Source organism: Vulpes lagopus, chromosome 14 (assembly GCF_018345385.1).
Source record: "Vulpes lagopus strain Blue_001 chromosome 14, ASM1834538v1, whole genome shotgun sequence".
Lineage (NCBI taxonomy): Eukaryota > Metazoa > Chordata > Mammalia > Carnivora > Canidae > Vulpes > Vulpes lagopus.
Window position 1 is genome coordinate 36,626,349 of NC_054837.1, and position 20,202 is coordinate 36,646,550.

Sequence of the window (20,202 nt, forward strand, 5' to 3'; positions counted from 1 at the left end):
TCTAATGAAAAAGAAAAGTATAACTTAAGAAATCAGGGGAAAATAGCCTCAGAATAGAAGATCCAGATTGTCACCCAAACTGGAGCAGTTAGAATGATGGTGAGGTCAGGGGTGCCAACTCGCCGCACAGTGGAAAATCCATCCCCCAAAACTGAACTACTGACAGCTTAGTGTTGACTGGAAGCCTTACCAGTCACAGGTAATTAGTGCATATTGTGTATGTATATTATATGCTGTATTTAAGATAAAGCTAGAGAAAAGAAAATGTTACTAAAATCAGGATCCCTGGGTGGCGCAGCGGTTTGGCGCCTGCCTTTGGCCCAGGGCGCGATCTTGGAGATCCGGGATCGAATCCCACGTCAGGCTCCCGGTGCATGGAGCCTGCTTCTCCCTCTGCCTGTGTCTCTGCCTCTCTCTCTCACTGTGTTCCTATCATTAAAAAAAAAAAAAAAAAAAAAAAAAAAAAAGTTACTAAAATCATAAGGAAAATACATTTTAGTACTATACTGTATTTGTTGAAAAAATCCACATGTAATGGCTTTGCACAGTTCATAACTGTGACGTTCAAAGGCCAACTTTATTAGCTATAGGGTCTTGAGAAGGTCTTAGGATTTGAATTTTTGTTGTTGTTGTTAGAGACTGTGAGCAGGGGTGAGCTAGGGTAGGAGAGAGGCGCAGAAGCAGAGGGAATCTTAGACTCCGTACCTGGCATGGAGCCCCACGTAGGGCTCAATGTCACAGCCCTGAGATTGTGAGCTGAGCTGAAATCAAGAGCCACATGCTTCACCAACTGAGCCACCCACGTGCTCCCTGAATTTTTATAAGCTACAGTGTCTACATAATTAATTTGAGCTGCAATCCTGGTTTTCAGATTTTTAGCAGTTGTAATAAGTAATGTTTCTTTGACTTGCGTTTTCCAAAGGAAAAAGTAAATTAGTTCATAGAAAGGAAACATTTCTTGGTCATTCTTTGATGAAGTCTTTGAATAAATAATAGAATGTGGATAATGCCCTCAGAGAAATGTAGTAAATCCGTGGGTCTTATGGTCATTTTGCAGTTTTCCAGAGAGTGACCCAAGGTGAAAATGCCAAAGCACAGCTTAGTAATCACAATTTATGTATTCACCTCTTTAATCGTGCAGCAGAATTCACATATGGAAAAGTACATAAAATGTAAAAGTGCAGCTTAATGAATCGTTACCAACTGCATACCCATGAAGCCACCATTTGGGTCAAGGAGAACATTCTGAGCCCAGATGAGGCTGGTCCCACGTGTGCCCCTGCCAATCACAGCATCTCCTACTGACCAGGGAGTTGGACCATGACTGTTGTGACTATTTCCATGCTAGTTTCTAGTTTTACTGCTAAGTGTTCCTTTTTTTTTTTTTTTAAGATTTTATTTATTTATTCATGACCGAGAGAGGCAGAGACGCAGGTAGAGGGAGAAGCAGGTTCCATGCAGGGAACCCGACTTGGGACTCGATCCTGGGTCTCCAGGATCACCCCCCGGGCCAAAGACGGCACTAAACTGCTGGGCCACCGGGCCTGCCCTAAGTGTTCCTTCTTAACTATGGCGGTTCGGTGTCATTGGCTGTGGTATGTACTAATGTGTTTTGTTTCTTTCATGTCACTTTTTGTTTGAGATTCCTTCAGTTGCAGCCTTCTCTCCAGTGAAGGCAGCTTCTTAGTTAGTATCCCCAAATTCAGTCTATGTTCAGATTTCCAGTTGTCTCATAAAATCTGCAGATTGTTTGACCTTCCTTTGCCTCAGAATCTGGTGAAGTTCATACAGTGTAATTAGTTGATCTGGCCCTCTCATGCCCCTCTTTACCTGTTGGCTCTTTGTTCTAGTCCCATTTAATAGAAGAGGCCAGGTGATTTATCTTGTCATCTCGTATTTTTTGGGGTTTTGCTGGTGTGTTCTCTGTCTCCTGTCACATGTAGATTTAGAGCTGTGCTGTACAGTGCAGAAGGCACTGGCCACATCAACTGTTTAAATTGATTCAATCCAGCCCTCGTTATGCTATCCATGTTTCAAGTGGTCAGGAGCCACGGGTTAGCACAGATAAAGAATATCTGATCCGATTCAAGTGTGACCTTTTTGGCAAGAGTGTTTCAGAGGTTTTGGTCTGTAGTCTTTCAGGCGGCGACTCTGGTCTGCTTGCCCCTCCTTGTTATGCCAAGAACCTTCTATGGTTGTTGCTTTGATGGATGAGGCATTTCAGTAGGGGCTACTGAATGATGCCCTGCTTCTCTCTCTTTTAAATAAAGTATTGGGCAGCCTCAGTGGTCCAGCAGTTTAGCGCCACCTTCAGCCCAGGGCATGATTCTGGAGACCCAGGATCAGGCTCCCTGCATGGAGCCTGTTTCTCCCTCTGCCTTTGTCTCTGCCTCTCTCTCTCTCTTTCTATGTCTCTCATGAATAAATAAAATCTTTAAAAATAAAATAAATGAAATGTTGCTTTGTCACATGGTAACTTATGTCAGGGCTTAGCTTGTAAATTTTCTGTCCCAGATCTGCAATTAGTCATTTCTACAGTAAATGATATTTTAAATTTTATGTATAAATTTTTAAAATTTTGTTGCCAAAACATGGAAGTATACTAGGTTTTTACCCATGGACTTTGTATCAAGGAACTTCTTAAGTCTGCTTATCAATTCTAATAATTTTCTTAGATTTGATCTGATTTTCTATGTTCATAAAAATACCAGCAGTACTTTTTTTCTTAGTAAAAAGAAATCCTGCTAAATTCCTGGTTTGCCAAGATTTTTTTTTTTTTTTTTTTTTTTTTAAGTAAAGCTCTAGGGACGCCTGCTTGGGTGGCTCAGCAGTTGAGCACCTTTGGCTCCGGACGTGATCCTGGGATCCTGGGATTGAGTGCCACATTGGACTCCCTACAGGGAGCCTGCTTCTCCCTTTGCCTGTGTGTCTGCCTCTCTCTCTCTCTGTCACTCATGAATAAATAAATCTATAAAAAAAAATAAATAAAGCTTTAACCCAATGTGGGGCTTGAACTCACGATCCCAAGATCAAGAGTTGTGTACTCTGCCAAATGAGCCGGTCTGGTGCCCCTGCCAAGACTTTTTATAACAAATAACTTAATACTTTTCAGTTTCTTTTTTTCTTTTTTCTTCTGCTTGTTCTTTTTCATACTTTTATCTTCCTTCCTTGTAAAATCTAGTGCTTCTTTTTGGTAATTTAAACAAGCTTTTTAACACCAGTTCAGTTTTTTTCTGTTGTAGCTCTCATGTATGTTCTTTTAATTTGCAAATGTGCTTTATCTGTATCTTTTGAGGTGATTATATGTCTCACTCTGTTAGGATAGCAAATAACTTTTTTTTTTTTTTTTTTAATGTTAAACCAACTGAATTTCTGGGATCAACCAACTCAGTCTTGATATATTTTCTCTTGTATTGTTCAGTGTAGTGTGGTAACATGTTGTTTAGAAGTTTCACATCAGTGTTCATGTGTAAGTTGGCCTTTGCTTTTCTTTTCTTGGAGTATCTTTACTGAGTTTTGTTATCAAGGTTATGCTTATATCAAAAAGTTTAGGGTTGTGTTCTTTCTTCCATATTCCATAATTGTTTAGTAAAACAGGAATTATTTTTGCATTCAGTGTCTACAGAATTAACTAATAAAGCTGTGTTTTTATGAGAAGATTTTAAGTTGGAAATTCTGTACTGTGGCTTGACTGATCTTTAAGAGACGACTAGTTGGTTAGTTTTGGTATCAAAGAAGAATAGGCACAGTTAATTATCATTGTTTGTAGTATTTTTAAATTTTTCATATGCAGTTATACCATCTTTTTACATCTTCCTTTCGGTATTTGTACTGTACATCTTTTACATCTTTCTTTCAGTATTTGTACTTTTTCCTTGCATTTGGTTGTACTGGCCAGGACCTCCAGACATGAGGGTTAAAGTGGCATTGACTTCCTGCTCTCAGCCTGCCTTGTTCTCCGTCTGGTGCATTCCAGCACTCATGTGTGACGCCAGCTGGAGTTAACACAGCCTCTACAGATTAAGAACACAGTCCCCCAGCAAGACTGCCCTCACTTCAGTTGCCAGCTCTAAGTTTTGGGGTCCCCAGGTCACCTGCTTTTCTGACCAAGTGGGTACAAATTTGGAGGGTTCCCATGACCCCTTCTAGTTTGCTGGAACAGCTCTCAGAACTTATGGAAGTGCTATACTTACAATAACAGTTTTACTAGAAACGACACACATTGGAACCGGCCAAATGCACAGGTACGTAGGATGAGGTCTGGGGGGTGCTCCAGAGGTGGAATCAAAATACATCACCCTTTTTCACCTATCTTTCTGTTCCCCAACCTAACAGCTAACTTAGACTCCGATGTCCACGGTATTTTTTTTTCTTTTTTTAGATTTTATTTATTAGAGCAAGCAGGAATGGGTTGAGGAAGGGTCAGAGGGAGAAGCAGACTCCCCACTGAGCAGGGAGCCCGATGCAAGGCTTGATCCTGGGACCCCAAGATCATGAGCCGAAGACACATGCTCAACTGACTGAGACCCCCAGGTGCCCCTCTGCAGTTTTTACTGGGGATTCATTATGTAGGCGTGATTGATTGACTCATTGGCCATGTAAGTGAACTAAATCTCTAGCCCTCCTCATCCTTCTTGAGGTTGGGCTTACACCATTTGAAAGCCCCAACCCTCAAATTGAATGGTTGAGGGCAGCGCAGGTGGCATGATCCTGGAGACCCAGGATCGAGTCCCACATCAGGCTCCCTACATGGTGCTTGCTTCTCCCTCTGCCTCTGTCTGTGCCTCTCTCTCTCTGTCTCTGTCTCTCATGAATAAATAAGTAAAAATCCTTAAAATAAAGAAAAAATAAAATGGTTGATATTTCTGACCAGTGCCCCTCTGGAAGATCAGGAGCCCAATATGAGTTACCTTTTTTTGTGAGAAACATAACTCAGGAGGAGCCCATCATGAATTATAAAAACCCTTTTGTCACTGGGGAAATAGCAAGGCTTTAACATTTTTTTTTAAGAATGAGAGTGTGTGTGCATGAGTGTGCGTGGTAGGGGAAGGGGCAGAGGGCGAGGGGGAGAGAGAATCCTAAGCCGGCTCCACACTCAGGAAGGAGCCTGAAGTGCGGCTTGACCTCACAGCCCTCAGAACAAGACCTGAGCCAAAATCAAGAGTCAGAGTCTTAACTGAGCACGTCCAGGTGCCCTAATATGGCTTTAGAAGCTCTGTCCCAGGAACCTGGGACAAAGACCAGACAAATTTTTATACCTTGGGTTGCCGTTAGCTACCTGTACTGTTTAATTATTTAAACATAAGTAAAATTAAAAGGGGAACCCTCTTACTCTGCTGGTGGGAATGTAAGCTGGTGCAGCCACCCTGGAAAACAGTGTGGAGGTTCCTCAGTTAAAAATAGAGCTACCCGGGATCCCTGGGTGGCGCAGCGGTTTGGCGCCTGCCTTTGGCCCAGGGCGCGATCCTGGAGACCCGGGATCGAATCCCACGTCGGGCTCCCGGTGCATGGAGCCTGCTTCTCCCTCTGCCTGTGTCTCTGCCTCTCTCTCTCTCTCTCTCTGTGACTATTATAAATAAATAAATTAAAAAAAAAAAATAGAGCTACCCTATGACTCAGCAATTGCACTACTTGGTATTTACCCCAAAGATACAAACATAGTGATTCGAAGGGGCACCTGCACCCCAGTGTTCATAGCAGCAATGTCCACAATCACCAAACTGTGGAAAGAGCCCAGATGTCCTTCAATAAATAAATGGATAAAGAAGATGTGGTGTGTATGTATATGTATGTGTGTGTGTGTGTGTGTGTGTGTGTATATATATATATATAATGGAATTTTACTCACCCATCAGAAAGGATGAAATCTTGCCATTTGCAGTGACATGGATGGAGCTAGAATGTATTATGCTGAGCTAAAGTCAATCAGAGAAAGACAAATACCATATGATTTCACTCGTGTGGAATTGAGCACAGGGGAAGGGAAGGAAAAATAAGATGAAAACGAGCATCTTGATGTCTCAGTTAATTGTCTGCCTTTGGCTTAGGTCATAATCTCAGGGTCCTGGGATTGAGCCCCATATCAAGGAGTCTGCTTCTCTGCTTCTTCCTTTCCCTCTGCCTCTCCCTCATGCTCTATCTCAAATAAATAAATAAAATCTTTAAAAAAAAAAAAAAGATGAAAACGGAGAGGGAGGCAAATCATGAGAGACTCTTAACTCTATGAACCAAACTGAGGGGTAGCAACAGAAAGGGTCTAGATCAGGGGAACCTGTGGGGGGGCAGGGCTCAGTCATTTGGGCATCTGACTCTTGATTTTGGTTCAGGTCGTGATCCCAGAGTTGTGAGACCAAGCCCTGTGTCAGGCTTTGTGCTCAGTGTGGAGTCTGCTTGATTCTCTCCCTCTGCCCCTCTCCCCTCAGCAGGTGCTTGCATGCACGCTCTCTCTCTCTCTCTTTTATTTTATTTTATTTTATTTATTTATTTGTGACAGACACAGAGAAAGAGAGAGGCAGAGACACGGGCAGAAGGAGAAGCAGGCTCCATGCAGGGAGCCCAACGTGGGACTCAATCCTGGGTCTCAGGATCATACCCTGGGCTGAAGGCGGCGCCAAACCGCTGGGCCATCGGGGCTGCCCTCTCTCTCTTTCAAATCTTTTTTAAAAAAAAAGAAAAAGAGACGCCTGGGTGGCTCAGGGGTTGAGCATCTGCCTTCAGCTCAGGGTGTGATCCTGGGGTCCTGGGATTGAGTCCTGCATTGGGCTCCTCGCGGGGAGTCTCGTTCTCCCTCTGCCTATGTCTCTGCCTCTCTCTGTGTGTTTCTTCTAAATAAATAAATAAAATATTTTTTTAAAAAAAGACAGTAAGTGTCTAGGGCAGTTAGCTATGCCTCCCCTGTGGCCTTTAATCTAATCACCACCTTGCACCCTTTGATCTTATCTAACTGAACTGTTAGCACCTCCTGAACACTAGCAGTTTTGAGGTCTCATCAGAGTTGTTGGCTACCAGAATCCCTTTGCACCCCCATTTTTGTGGAAAGCATTGCTAATTTCCTTTTAAAACTCATCACAGTGATACCTGGGTGGCTCAGTGGTTGAGTGTCTGCCTTCGGCTCAGGGCATGATCCTGGAGTTCCAGGATCGAGTCCCACATCTGGCTTCCTGCATGGAGCCTGCTTGTGTCTCTGCCTCTCTCTCTCTCTCATGAATAAATAAGTAAAATCTTAAAAAAAAAAAAAAAAAAAAGAAACCTCACCACAATGTTTACCTCTTGCAAATGGCGCAAGTTGACATTCCCTGATTCTCTCCTCATTTTGACCCACATTACACCTTCCCTTCATTTTTGTCTCAGCTGTTAAAATACCTTGTTTTAGGGGATCCCTGAGTGGCTCAGCGGTTAAGCGCCTGCCTTCAGCCCAGGGCGTGATTCTGGAGTCCTAGGATCAAGTCCCACGTCAGGCTCCCTGGATGGAGCCTGCTTCTCCTTCTGCCTGTGTCTCTGCCTCTATCTGTCTCTCATGAATAAATGAATAAAATCTTAAAAAAAAATACCTTGTTTTATGAATAGATGTGTATGTGTGCAGCCCTCCACAAGGATAGGTAGCTCATTAGGGTATTGTTTTATTATATTTCTGTTGGACCACTTTCTGGTGCTAAAGTTGAGGTTCAGTAAGTATTTTGTTGGTGGTTCAGAAGATTTAAAATTATGAATTTCAGTTGCCATGTATTATATGGATGGAAGAGTGCAACATGGCATTTTATCCCAGAGATGTTTGGCAAAGGAGAGACAGTAGTTATTCTCCATAACTTGTTTGGTGAGAGTAACGTGCTCAAGCTCCAGTCCTTTTGCACCTTGTGTAGTACTAATTGCTTCAGATTCACCAGGATTGTATTCTTACAGGAAGCATTGTCATTTGAAGATTTATTTGTGGACTTCACGCAGAAGGAATGGCAGCTCCTGGATGGCAGACAGAAGGACTTGTACAAGGATGTAATGTTGGAGAACTATAGCAGCCTCGTTTCACTGGGTAAGAGAGCTCCCAGAGGACCTCATATGGTGCCTAGTACCTTACTGGTTCAGTTGCTGAGAGCCATGCTGCTTCTGAAATTTCCAATGGTGTTGGGCCTAAATTTAGGAGATTTAAAATTCCTTGACTATGATGCCAGGGAGAGCGTCTGCACCATGCCTTCCAGTAATGGAGACTTATTTACATTGTGCAGCCTCTGAAACTTATCAGAATGGTGGTGGTGGTACCATTAGTGCTCAGCATCTAGTGCTAGGAACTTACTGTATTTCACATACTGTTCATCTGTGGACTTATTTACACAGCAGTTTTGTGGGGCAGGTATGATTATTCTCCCTTTAAGTAACTTTCCCAAGGATTGATAGCAAATACCTGAAAGGGCCAGGCAGACTGGCTCCAGTGCCTCTGAGGTGTATAAAGGTTTTGTATTTGAATTATAGAAGTCAAAGTTTCTTAGCCACCAGGGAAACCATTGCCTTTGAGAATTATTTACTCTGTTGATACACAAATGGGTAGATTCACTGTGTCACCTGATGCTAGAACTTGTTTGTTCTTTAGAGGCCCTAAAGCACAAACAGTTGGAGCCATTTCTTTTGTGATTTCCCCTGAACAGGGTATGAAGTTGTGAAACCTGATGTCATCTTCAGGTTGGAGCAAGGAGAAGAGCCGTGGATAGGAGCTGGAGAACTCTCAAGTTTAGACTGTCCAGGTGGGTGTGCAAACCAGTCAGATGCAGGAGAGCAGAAATTCAGTCTCAGCTGATCAGGGCAGCTGGTCAGGGCTTGACTTCTGTGAGAGCTCTCTTCCAAATCTCTAAACCTTTAGTGGTGATTCGGAACCACTGACAGGAGTTACTCCAATTATGCTTAGATGTGGCTTCTTTGCTTACAGCTCAAAGCAAAATATTTCCTGCGTGGCCAGGCCATGAATTGTTTTGACTGTCAAGTGTGGGACTTTGACTTCTTGTCAAGGATTCTGAACGTTTGGTCTTTGTCTCTGTTCACCTAGGGCAAACACACCCTGCTTGTATATTCAGGAGCTTTATTTTTCCCTCATTTGGGCATCTGATGCCCAGAGAAGTACCCTGTGGAGCCCACTCTGTTCAGTCTCCTTGCAGCAGGAAGTCCTCCCCAATTCCTCCTACACACTCGGTCCTTTTCTTCCCATTGTAAGATTGGGTTCTGCGGTGCTCTTCCTGTAGATTAGACACCACGGAGTACATTGAATGTTCTTTCTTTGTATTCTTATTATTTAAGTCTTTTGCCTTTTGGAAACTATCTTTTTACTTAACTCTTCAAGTCACACTTAAAACTAGACCCACAATGTCTCATTCCCGAATTTCCCAAATTGCTCGATAGGTCTAGAGTCTAATGTTTTCTAAGTTTTCTTAAATGATACCATGTCTTTCAGTTCCTAAAGCAACCAGCACTCTTCTGATCCATTGTACAGCCCTCCTTATCTGCTATATGATAGGGACTTTGGGTTCCCACAAGAGCAGACTCTGAGATATTTCCTGGGGATGTGGTCCCCACCTGGTAGTGGGAGAGCGCAGTGAGAGGACACTAGTAGTGGTGTGATGGAAGAGTGCTGACCTATGGTGGTTGCAGGGAGAGGGGCCAGGAAGCTTCTCAACCTCTGACTCCCATTTCTCATGGCCTGAGCCTTGCCCTGGAGGGTGTGTTAGTTCTCCAGAATATCTAGAATCCCTGCATATAGACCAGGTGTGCACTTGTGGCTTAAGGATTGTTTGGGGCAGAGACGTGGGTGCCCAGGGTAGACTTGGGGTGGGCCCACAGTCCACCCAAGATGCCGGTCCCTCTGAATGTAGCCTGGGCAGCCTCCTCCTACAGAATCTTCAAGGTCTGAGTCTGTGTGGCTGTCAGCTCTTTACTCTTTTTTCCCCAACTCATGGTCAATTCCATCTAAAGATTCCTCAGTGTTTTCATTTTTTTTTTTTTCCTCAGTGTTTTCAGATGTAATATTTATTCTTCTCTGGATCTGAACATTTGATCGTGCTATGCTTTAACTTATTCCTGACTGTATAAGCTCTGTTTTCACTGCATTCATATTCATGGAATGTTTTTGACTGCTCCAGCTGAGTTTTTCTATTTTTCTGAAGTCCCATCCCAGACCTGATCACAGTGTATATAATATTCTTTAGGTGGTTGGTCCCTGAGCTGTGTGCATGCATAAACACAAGGCTTATCGTTTTATTTCCGTTTATGTGTTAGACAATATTCATTCAATAAATATCTCTTCAGAAGCCCATTGTTTTAATTTAGGAGTTTTTAGCCAGGTTTGCATTAGATTACCTGGATATTGTTTTTCCAATGACAATCATTATGGATCAATTACCAGTAAAATTGATGCAGTAGAGTCGTGAACACGTAGTTTTAAAATTGAGTATTCTAGGACTGGAGTTTGTAGTTTGAGAAACCTCTTGTGATTTTTATGTGCCCCTCATTTGTTGATAGCATCCACAATTAAAAATAAAAACCTCAAATATACCTTACAGAGGTGTAGAACTTAGTGAGTGAAGACATTTGCATCCAGTTCTGGTGTGGTGTTTTTTTGTTTTGTTTTGTTTTTTTGTTTTTTTGTAAAACATCTAAATGTTGAACGTTTATGTTTCACTACAGTGCAGTGTAGTTAGTTGTCAGAGTTAACTAAATAAGCCCTGTGTGTCAGGGTCCTCAAGACCACCACCATGTTCAGAGAGTCACGAGGAGGACTCAAGGTATCATTGTCCATATTGCTGAGATTTATTACAGGGATGTAATGAGAGCTTCATCACCATGGGAAGGGTAGGAGCATAGTCTGGAGGACTCCGAGTATGGGTTTCCTGCACTGCTCCCTGCAACAAAAAGAAAATACAGTAATATCTGTAGTGTTTCTGCCCAGGGAAGCTCAAAGACCCAGCATCTAGGGTTTTATTGGAGGCTGCTTGTGGACATCTTAATGCCTGACACACCACCAGCATTGCAGACTCCCAGGAGAGCAGGTGCTCAGCAAAGAACAATTGTTTGCACACAGTCTAGGCACAGGGAGCCCCTTTTATAAGCTGGGGAGAAGTGGGAACACCCCCCAAAATGGCAGCCAAGGACTACCTTGCAAGTAATCATGTGTTTGCATAATCATGCCTGCTAGAGCAGTTCATAGAAGGTTGAATAGATGGTGATATGTATATTTTCAGGTATCATGCTCAGTGGCATGGGTTCAATAGTGAACATTAGAGATCTATTATCTGCCTACACTACACTTAATTTCTCATGGGAGGATCAAAGTAATCAAGTTGGCAAATAACCAGGGTAAAACCCAGACCCTGAAATTTCCATTATAGAAATAAGGTAGATGAAAATGTAGTGGAGGGATCCCTGGGTGGCGCAGCGGTTTGGCGCCTGCCTTTGGCTCAGGGCGCGATCCTGGAGACCCGGGATCGAATCCCACATCGGGCTCCCAGTGCATGGAGCCTGCTTCTCCCTCTGCCTATGTCTCTGCCTCTCTCTCTCTCTCTGTGACTATCATAAATAAAAAAAAAAAAAAAAAAAAAAAAAAAAAAAGAAAATGTAGTGGAGATTTTGTGGCACTGTGTAGGCTGCCATAACAAGATATCATAGATGGTTAAACAACAGAAAGCTTTGCCATACTTCTGAGCCTGGAGGGTCCAAGGGCAAGGAGCCTGGTGAACATAGTCTTGCTGGTGTGTAGATAGCCTTGTAGCCGTGCAGTTTTGCCCTCACGTGGCCTTTCTTCATTTGTGCATGGAGTTGGGGGGTGAGGCCTGCTCCGGTGTTTCTGATAGGGATGCTAATCCTTTTGGATCAGGGCCCCACCCATAAGATCTCATTTAACCTTAATTCCTTTGTGATCCCATTTCCAAATATATCCACATAGAAGGGTAGGGAGGGCTTCAACATACAGGTTTGGGGAAGTGGGGTGCACAAGTTCTCAGTCCACAGCAGGGTTCTAGACATGAAGACCAAACTGAGTGAGCTATGTGAACTGGGGGAAAGTGTACCCTTAAAGGACTGACAAATATGAATATATTAGGTCAGGAAGAAGTTTAGGGGCTACAGGAAGCAGAAAGTAAGCCTTTGTGTTTGGGTGTCTGTGTGCTCGGCAGTGTGTGGGATCTAGGTCATACATTGACTTATAAGCAGCAGGAAGGCAGTTAGATTGACTCTGGTAATTTTAAATAAAGTTCACTGCTTAAAAAATATATTTTTTTTAAGATTTATTTATTTGAGAGAGAGTTGGGGGAAAGGCCGAGGGAAACAGGGAAAGAAGCACACTCCCTCTGAGTCAGAGCCCCACATGGGACTCAAACCTATGACCCTGAGATCATGCCCTGAGCCCAAACCAAGAGTCTGATGTTCAAAATTGACTGCACCACCCAGGTGCCCCCTGATTTACATTTATAAAAGTTTAACCTATCCACAGAATGGAAAATGTTACGGGAAACAGGGAAATCACTTGGAAAGATATTTCACTGAGATAATAAGATAGATTAATGTACAGCAGGGAAGAGTGGTGGGGAGAGTTGAGGTATCTGGGATATCCCATAAATAACCAAAACTAAAGCAGTCCCATTTTCCTAGTGGGAAAAAAGTAAAAATTTCCAAACGTGTCCTTAGTCTAACAATATCACATTTAAAGTAATGTAAAGTTGTAAGTTTATAAATACTACATTTTCTGCTCTCACATCTGTTTATGTAACACTTTATTCAGACTCCTGACCTATATCTCAAAGTTAGTGTTTCTGTAGTAGACCCTGACTTTAACCTGCAGACCTCTTTTTCCCTCATACTCTGAGGGTATTTTCCATGATAGGTTTCCATCGTGAAAGATGATGTGCTCCATGACATGCCTTTCTTGGTTATGATGTTGAAAATGCAGTGGGAGTTTCAAACTTCCAGAAAACTTAAAAATGGGGAAAAGTTCACAAATGATTTCTCATTCTTCAAGCTTGTAATGGCTTTAGTAGTTCTTCTGTCAAACCTGTTGATTTTCTATGTCTTCTTCTCCATTAGGATATAAGCTTCATTGGGGTTTCCTGGCTCCTGTCCCCATGGTCACCCAGAGCACAGTATATCCTTATTAGGCATGAATGAAATCGGCTCCTCAGAATATCGGATCAGTACTTCTTCCACCTTCCTTTCTTTGTTCCTCCTTGCTCTTGATGTATTTTTTACATTTTCTTTTCATTTTATTAAGTTTTATTTGACAAGAACCAGAGGTGACTTAATATACTACTGCCTGTATCTTATTCCTATATATAGCATTTTCTTTTTTTTCCTCCACATACCTAGAGGATAGATCTCATACTTGGGACTGAGATACAGGCTTCCAAAGCATTCATCCCCTCAAACAGCATTGCTCATTTTTTATTCAGTAAATATAATCATAGAAGGGGCGTCTGGGTGGCTCAGTCAGTTGAGCATCCACCTCTTGGTTTTGGCTCAGGTTGTGATCTCAGTGTCATGGGACTGAGCCCTGTGTTGGGTTCCACACTCTTTGGGGAGTCTGCTCAAGATTCTCTTTTATCCTTCTCCCCCTTCTCTCATCGTGCATGCTCTTGCACACTCTCGAAAATAAATAAATCTTTAAAAACACAACTATAGAAGCATTCACAGGGTTTTCTTTCTTTATAGAACAAGTCTTGCAAGTAAATGGTCACATGACATGGCACCAAGATAACCAGGAGAAGCTTAGAAATATGAAACAAGATGATGAATGTGATGCATTTGGAAAAAAAATCAATCTGAGCATGAACTTGATTCCTTTAAGGAAATCAAACAGTGAAGATGATGTAGATGGATTACTTTTAAAACGTCACTTAGATTTACTTATTCCAAAAGCAGATTATGGAAAAACAGAACCAGATGGCTTAAGTGTATTTGATAAATTGTTTCTGCATACCAAGCCTGAGGAAACTGATACTTGGTTAAAATATTATGAATATGATAAATATAAAATTAGCTCTAAGAAGTCACAGATTATCATATATCACAGAACTCGTTTAGGGGAGAAACTCTACGAATGCAGTGAATGTAGGAAACGCTTCACTAAGAAATCCAGTCTCATTAAACATCAGAGCAGACATATAAGAGAGATTGCTTATGGCTGTGGGAAGTGTGGCAAAACCTTTCCCCAGAAGTCACAGTTTATTACACATCACAGAACTCATACAGGAGAGAAACCTTATGATTGTGGCCAGTGTGGGAAAGCCTTCTCCCAAAAGTCACAGCTCACATCACATCAGAGAACACACACAGGAGAGAAACCATATGAATGTGGTGAATGTGGGAAAGCCTTCTCCCGGAAGTCACACCTCATATCACATTGGAGGACACACACAGGTGAAAAACCCTATGGGTGCAGTGAATGTGGAAGGGCCTTTAGTGAGAAGTCCAATCTTATTAATCATCAGAGAATTCATACAGGAGAGAAACCTTTTGAATGTAGAGAGTGTGGGAAAGCCTTCAGCAGGAAGTCGCAACTTGTTACTCACCATAGGACTCATACAGGGACAAAACCCTATGGATGTAGTGATTGTAGAAAAGCCTTCTTTGAGAAGTCCGAGCTCATTAGACATCAGACCATTCATACTGGAGAGAAGCCTTATGAATGCAGTGAATGTGGCAAAGCCTTCAGAGAGCGGTCGAGTCTCATCAACCACCAGAGAACTCACACGGGAGAGAAGCCTCATGTGTGCATTCAGTGTGGGAAAGCCTTCTCCCAGAAGTCACATCTCATATCCCATCAGATGACTCACACAGGAGAGAAACCCTTTGTATGCAGTAAATGTGGGAAAGCCTTCAGTAGGAAATCTCAGCTTGTTAGGCATCAGAGGACTCACACAGGAGAAAAACCCTATGAATGCAGTGAGTGTGGGAAAGCTTTCAGTGAAAAATTAAGCCTTACTAATCATCAGAGAATTCATACAGGAGAAAAGCCCTATGTCTGCAGTGAATGTGGGAAGGCGTTTTGTCAGAAGTCACATCTCATATCACACCAGAGGACTCACACAGGAGAGAAACCCTATGAATGCACGGAGTGTGGGAAAGCCTTTGGTGAGAAGTCAAGTCTTGCAACTCACCAGAGAACTCATACGGGAGAAAAACCATACGGGTGCAGGGATTGTGAAAAAGCCTTCTCCCAGAAGTCACAACTGAATACTCACCAGAGAATCCACACAGGAGAGAAACCCTATGAATGCAGTCTTTGTAGGAAAGCTTTCTTTGAGAAATCAGAATTAATTAGACATCAAAGAACTCACACAGGAGAAAAACCGTATGAATGCAGTGAGTGTGGGAAAGCTTTCAGGGAGAAGTCAAGCCTCATCAATCATCGGAGAACACACACAGGAGAGAAACCCTTTGAGTGCAGCGCATGTGGCAAAACCTTTTCTCGGAAATCACACCTAATACCACATCAGAGGACACACACTGGAGAGAAGCCCTACGGCTGCAGCGAATGTAGGAAAGCCTTCTCTCAGAAGTCACAGCTTGTTAATCACCAGAGAATTCACACAGGAGAGAAGCCTTACCAGTGCCATGAATGTGGGAAAGCCTTCTCCCAAAAGTCACAGCTCATTAATCACCAGAGAACTCATACAGTGAAGAATTCCTAGGAATGGAGTTCATACCAAGTCTTTGACAGAGATCTCACCTCTTCGTACTTCAGAAAACGCAGTTATGGTAAATCTTTCAAATAAATAATTGCATCACATTATGTGTCTGTCTGGTAATCATTAGGATAGGAACTCTGAGGTTATGTAGGGAAACCCTTCAGCAGATTAACTTAATCGTATAAGAACCCTGAGAGTAGAATGAGCCTGTGAGATGCAGTGGATTTCAGAAAACTGTCAGACATACAGCAGGAAATTAATAGCAATGAGGAATACTGTGAATGTCAGAAAGCTTTGCAAAGGTCACATCTCCTTAGCTGTTGGAAATATCCCCACTGGGGTAAACACTAGTCCAGTAAGTGAAGAAAAACCCCATGAATGCAGCAAGTGATGTAATATTTTTATCAAGAAATCACAGCTGTTGTGCATTCAGAACATACTCTCAGAAATGAAGCTCAGTTAAAATACTAAGAATGGGACAGTCTTCAGCAGGTAATCCAACCACATTGTATTTTGGGGAAATTCATATTGTGGGCAAAACTACTAATTTAAAGACCTTGGAAATATGCCCCTAGAAGTAAAGCTATCAAGGGAACCTGTACTTTTTTATTAATAGACATGGTTATCAAAAATTCCCAATTCTGGGGCAGCCTGGGTGTCTCAGTGATTTAGCGCCGCCTTCGTCCCAGGGCCTGATTCTGGGGACCCGGTATTGAGTCCTACTTCGGGCTTCCAGCATGGAGTCTGCTTCTCCCTCTGTGTCTCTGCCTCTTGCTGTGTGTCTCTCATGAATAAATAAATAAAATCTTTTTTAAAAAAATCCCAATTCTGATGGTTGATATGCTCAATCTGAAGAATGAAGCTTTTAAAATATGTGAATAGGGATACCTGGGTGGCTCAGTGGTTGAGCGACTGTCTTCGGCTCAAGGCATGATCCCAGAGACCCAGGCTTGAGTCCCACATCAGGCTCCTCTCAAGGAGCCTTGTTCTCCCTCTGCCTATGTCTCTGCCTGTCTCTGTGTGTCTCATGAATAAATAAATAAAATCTTTAATAAGAATATGTGAATAAATTGACTCTTTGAAACATCTAAATAAGACATTTCTCAGTGGTATTAATGACTTTATTTTCCTGTGTCTCACAGGGTGTCTCATATTTTGGAATCATATGCTAAAGTGATTGTGAGCATGAAATGCACATTCCTGTTAGTGCCTCTGAGGTCAGGACACATACGTGCTGCTGGTTTTTCTGTGTCAATGATACAGTGAAAATGGTAGCTGATACAACACATCTTACTGCTAAATATCCAGCTTAAGTGATAACACATCTTTTTTCCTTATGGCCTATTGGCATATAAAAGGGATCTGTTGTTGCTGCCCGTTCTCTTCAGTTACGAAAGCCAACATTATATGAAGTATGCAGCCTGAGAGTCTCTGAAACAATTATATAAAATCTTTTTAATAAGTATTAAAAGGTAGGAGCCACAGCCTAACTATAGTGACTCATGAGTGATCAAAAGAAAGCAGGTGTATGAACTATCACTCAACATTTAGGCTAGATGGCAGTAGTGCTGTGTAGTCTTACTCCCACTCAGCTTGGCACCTTCGTGCATCAAGTAGACATACTTCAAGTGCTGTGTCCCCAAGTATAGCTTGTATGTTACTTCCTTCTGATGTATCACGATGCTGTGTGCCAATATGTTTTTTGTGTTTCTTAAAATCTCTTGTAAAAAAGCTAGATGGAAAAACCAATTTAGGAGTTAGCATTCAGATAATGTAAAATACGGATTTTTGTGGTGGAAAATATATTTTTGGTGTGTTCAAAGAAGCCTGTCTTGCCTTCCTGCGACTTGCTGTAATTACTGGATAGGTATTAGGAAATAGGATTTTCATTGTTGCATCATTTGAAATATCTGTGTTCCACCTTGTGTCATTAGTTGCATCTTCTACATGGAGACTCCCACTGTGAACCTTTCATGATAAGTAGGGTTCGCTTTGGCAGTGCATGAACCACCCCTTAAGTAGAACTTTGCAGTGATCTCTACAATGTTGCCTGATAAAGTCAACAGTGTTCTTTGTATGATGGTGAAATTCAGAAAAGTCCAATCCTGATCTTGTTACCAGACTTGGAAAAATCAAAGACTTCTCTCTTGCTTTATCAGTACGGTGTATTGCGCTTTTGATTCTAGCAGTGTCTTTTTCCTTTAGTTACCAATTTTAGCATCATTATTGAATATTTGGGACGTAGTAGTTTTCTAAACCACTGCACCGGATTAAAAGTACTAGGTCCCCAAATTTGTATTCATACTCAAATGTAAGGACTTCCTACTTTTCTCCCTAAATCTAAAGTATTTTTAGCAAATTCATTTGTAATAGAATAGTTACAGGGTGATATCTTAACTTTGTAGATTTTCCCATTTTTAAATTTTCATTTATCATGATTCTCTTTCCCCTTCCCAGAGTTTGATTCATTAGTTTTTGGATTGAGCTTTGAGTCTGTTGTCTAAACATGATCTAATTTTGCTCACCTCAATTCTAGGTTATTTCATTTACTGTTAAGCAGTTAAACCCAGTATTTGTCTCACTAAAGATTAGAATGTCAGCACTACCCCCACTGGTTGAATACCCAAGAGCAGGGTTTTTCCCTCCCCCAAAGAGCCAGTTATCAGGCGGGGAGGGCTGAGGTTGACAGTAGCCTTATGCGGAGGCTCAGGCATGTTGTGTAGAATTCGCACGAGAGGGCTTTGATTCTGAAATTAGGTATTTTTAGTGTCTTTTAAATTACCTCGGTAAATCACAAAAACCTGTGTCTCCTCATTTTCCCTCATTGGTTCCCACCACAAATCCCACACCAAGAAGAAAACTGGTTTTAAGTTGAAGGATTTATGTGCAGCCTCCTGGAGCACTGGAGGTTGTGTTGATTGGATGTTTAAGTAGACCAGGTGGAAGGCATGTCCCCTCTCTCCTCTCCACCTGGTTCCCCCACTGGCCTGGAAACAGTGCTGTAGAGGACACTTCCTATTGTATTCCTTTTACTAAGTAAAGTCTGAATTTTGGGACCTGTCCCAGGAGTGCCTTCTGTTCAGTGTTTCTTTGTGGGATTTGGTAATCAGATACAGTTACCTCTATGGATCCATATGTCCCGGATATTCTGATTTCAAGATCATGTCCTGTAGAGTCTGAGGTGAAATAAACACAAAGAGTATCCAGTTTATCCAGCAACACCTGTACCCAACAGCAGAATACAGATCAGCGGGCATTTGGAATTTGCACCTGAGGCGTCTCATTTGGTCACTTACCCCAGCAGTATATGATCAGGTTGTCAATTTTGCTCAGCTCCTTAGTCCACAAATACTGAACCAACAAGCTGCTGGATGTTCAGCACCTAGTCTGGCCGAAGTGCCGATGAGCTCACCCCACTGTGACTGTCTTCAGATTCCATGCTTAGGAGTTGCTTTGAGATGCAATTCTGACTTCGCACTCCTCTGCTGAAATTCCATGGGGCTAATTGCGGACTTGAAGTGCATCGCCCACATGGTCAGTGTGGACCTCTGTACCAACCCGGCCTGTCCATCACTTCTGAATAGCATTCTTCTGGCACATGGCTTTTTTGGCCTCCTTGAACTATCTGCAGTTCCTTGAGGTTTCCAGTCCTGCACTTTTTGCATCTTCTGTCATTGAAGTGTCTGTGTTCCTTGTTAATGCCTGTCCACACTTTATGAACCTGCACACGTGTCTGTCACTGTGATAATATAACCGTCACTTTCTTTTCCATTAGAAAGCTTCTGGAAAGCTGGGACTGCCTTTCATTGTATAGTTTGAGAGACTGAAGCTGTAACATATACACATAGTAACTCTCCATGGTTTCCCAAACAATTGGGGGCTCAGTTAGAGGCCAGAACAAAGCCATGGAAGCTCGTGCTCCAGGATCTGGTTCTTCTGGTCCTGATGTCCGGGGTCACCTCTGCCCTCTACCCTTTTCATGCCTTGATTGTTGCATTCTTGTGTGAGCTATCCTGAACATCCTTGTAATAAATTCTCATGTTTGCTTCTGCTGGTTCACATTGTGTTTTTTACTTACAACCCAAATATTCCAACACAGGAGGTCAGACTGTGTCCTGATTTGGATTCTCTGGAAGTGGATCCTGAGATGAAGTTTGGAATGCAAGATGTTTATTGAGGATCAACAGCTGTGATGTGATGGCAGGATAAATAGCAAAGGGCAGATCAGAGGAAGAAGTCAGGCTGCACAGAGACTGTTGAGACCCTGGCCACACCAGTAGGGAGCTCTGGAGCATGTGTTGCTCAGGAGTATCTCATATTGGGCCAATATGATCAGATCTCCACAGCTCTGAGGTGCTCTGTCACCAGAGACCTGCTGCCCTATGAAGAGGATCATCCCAGGTCAAGCAGTTCTTTTTAGTGAGGCCAACTTCACAGAAGCTGGCAGCTGGAGGCAGTCTGCTGGCCACTCTCCCTGCCAGCAAGCCCTTCCTTGGAGGGGGTTGGATTGCCCATCTGTCACCACAGTCCATCCCTCTCACTGCTGAGC

At 42.5% G+C, this 20,202-nt stretch overlaps 1 protein-coding gene across 5 annotated transcripts in view; it reads left to right on the forward strand.

The window, feature by feature from the left end:
* The window catches only part of ZNF84 (zinc finger protein 84), a 46,360-nt gene extending 26,659 nt beyond the window's left edge, over nt 1-19,701 (forward strand). For all 5 annotated transcript variants that reach the window (XM_041729106.1, XM_041729107.1, XM_041729104.1 and 2 more), the window contains 3 exons: nt 7,900-8,026; nt 8,637-8,732; nt 13,675-19,701. In XM_041729106.1, coding sequence (XP_041585040.1) covers nt 7,900-8,026; nt 8,637-8,732; nt 13,675-15,656 — 2,205 coding nt within the window. In that variant the 3' untranslated portion in view covers nt 15,657-19,701. The remainder of the gene's footprint in view (nt 1-7,899; nt 8,027-8,636; nt 8,733-13,674) is intronic.
* Nucleotides 19,702-20,202: the final 501 nt, after the last annotated feature.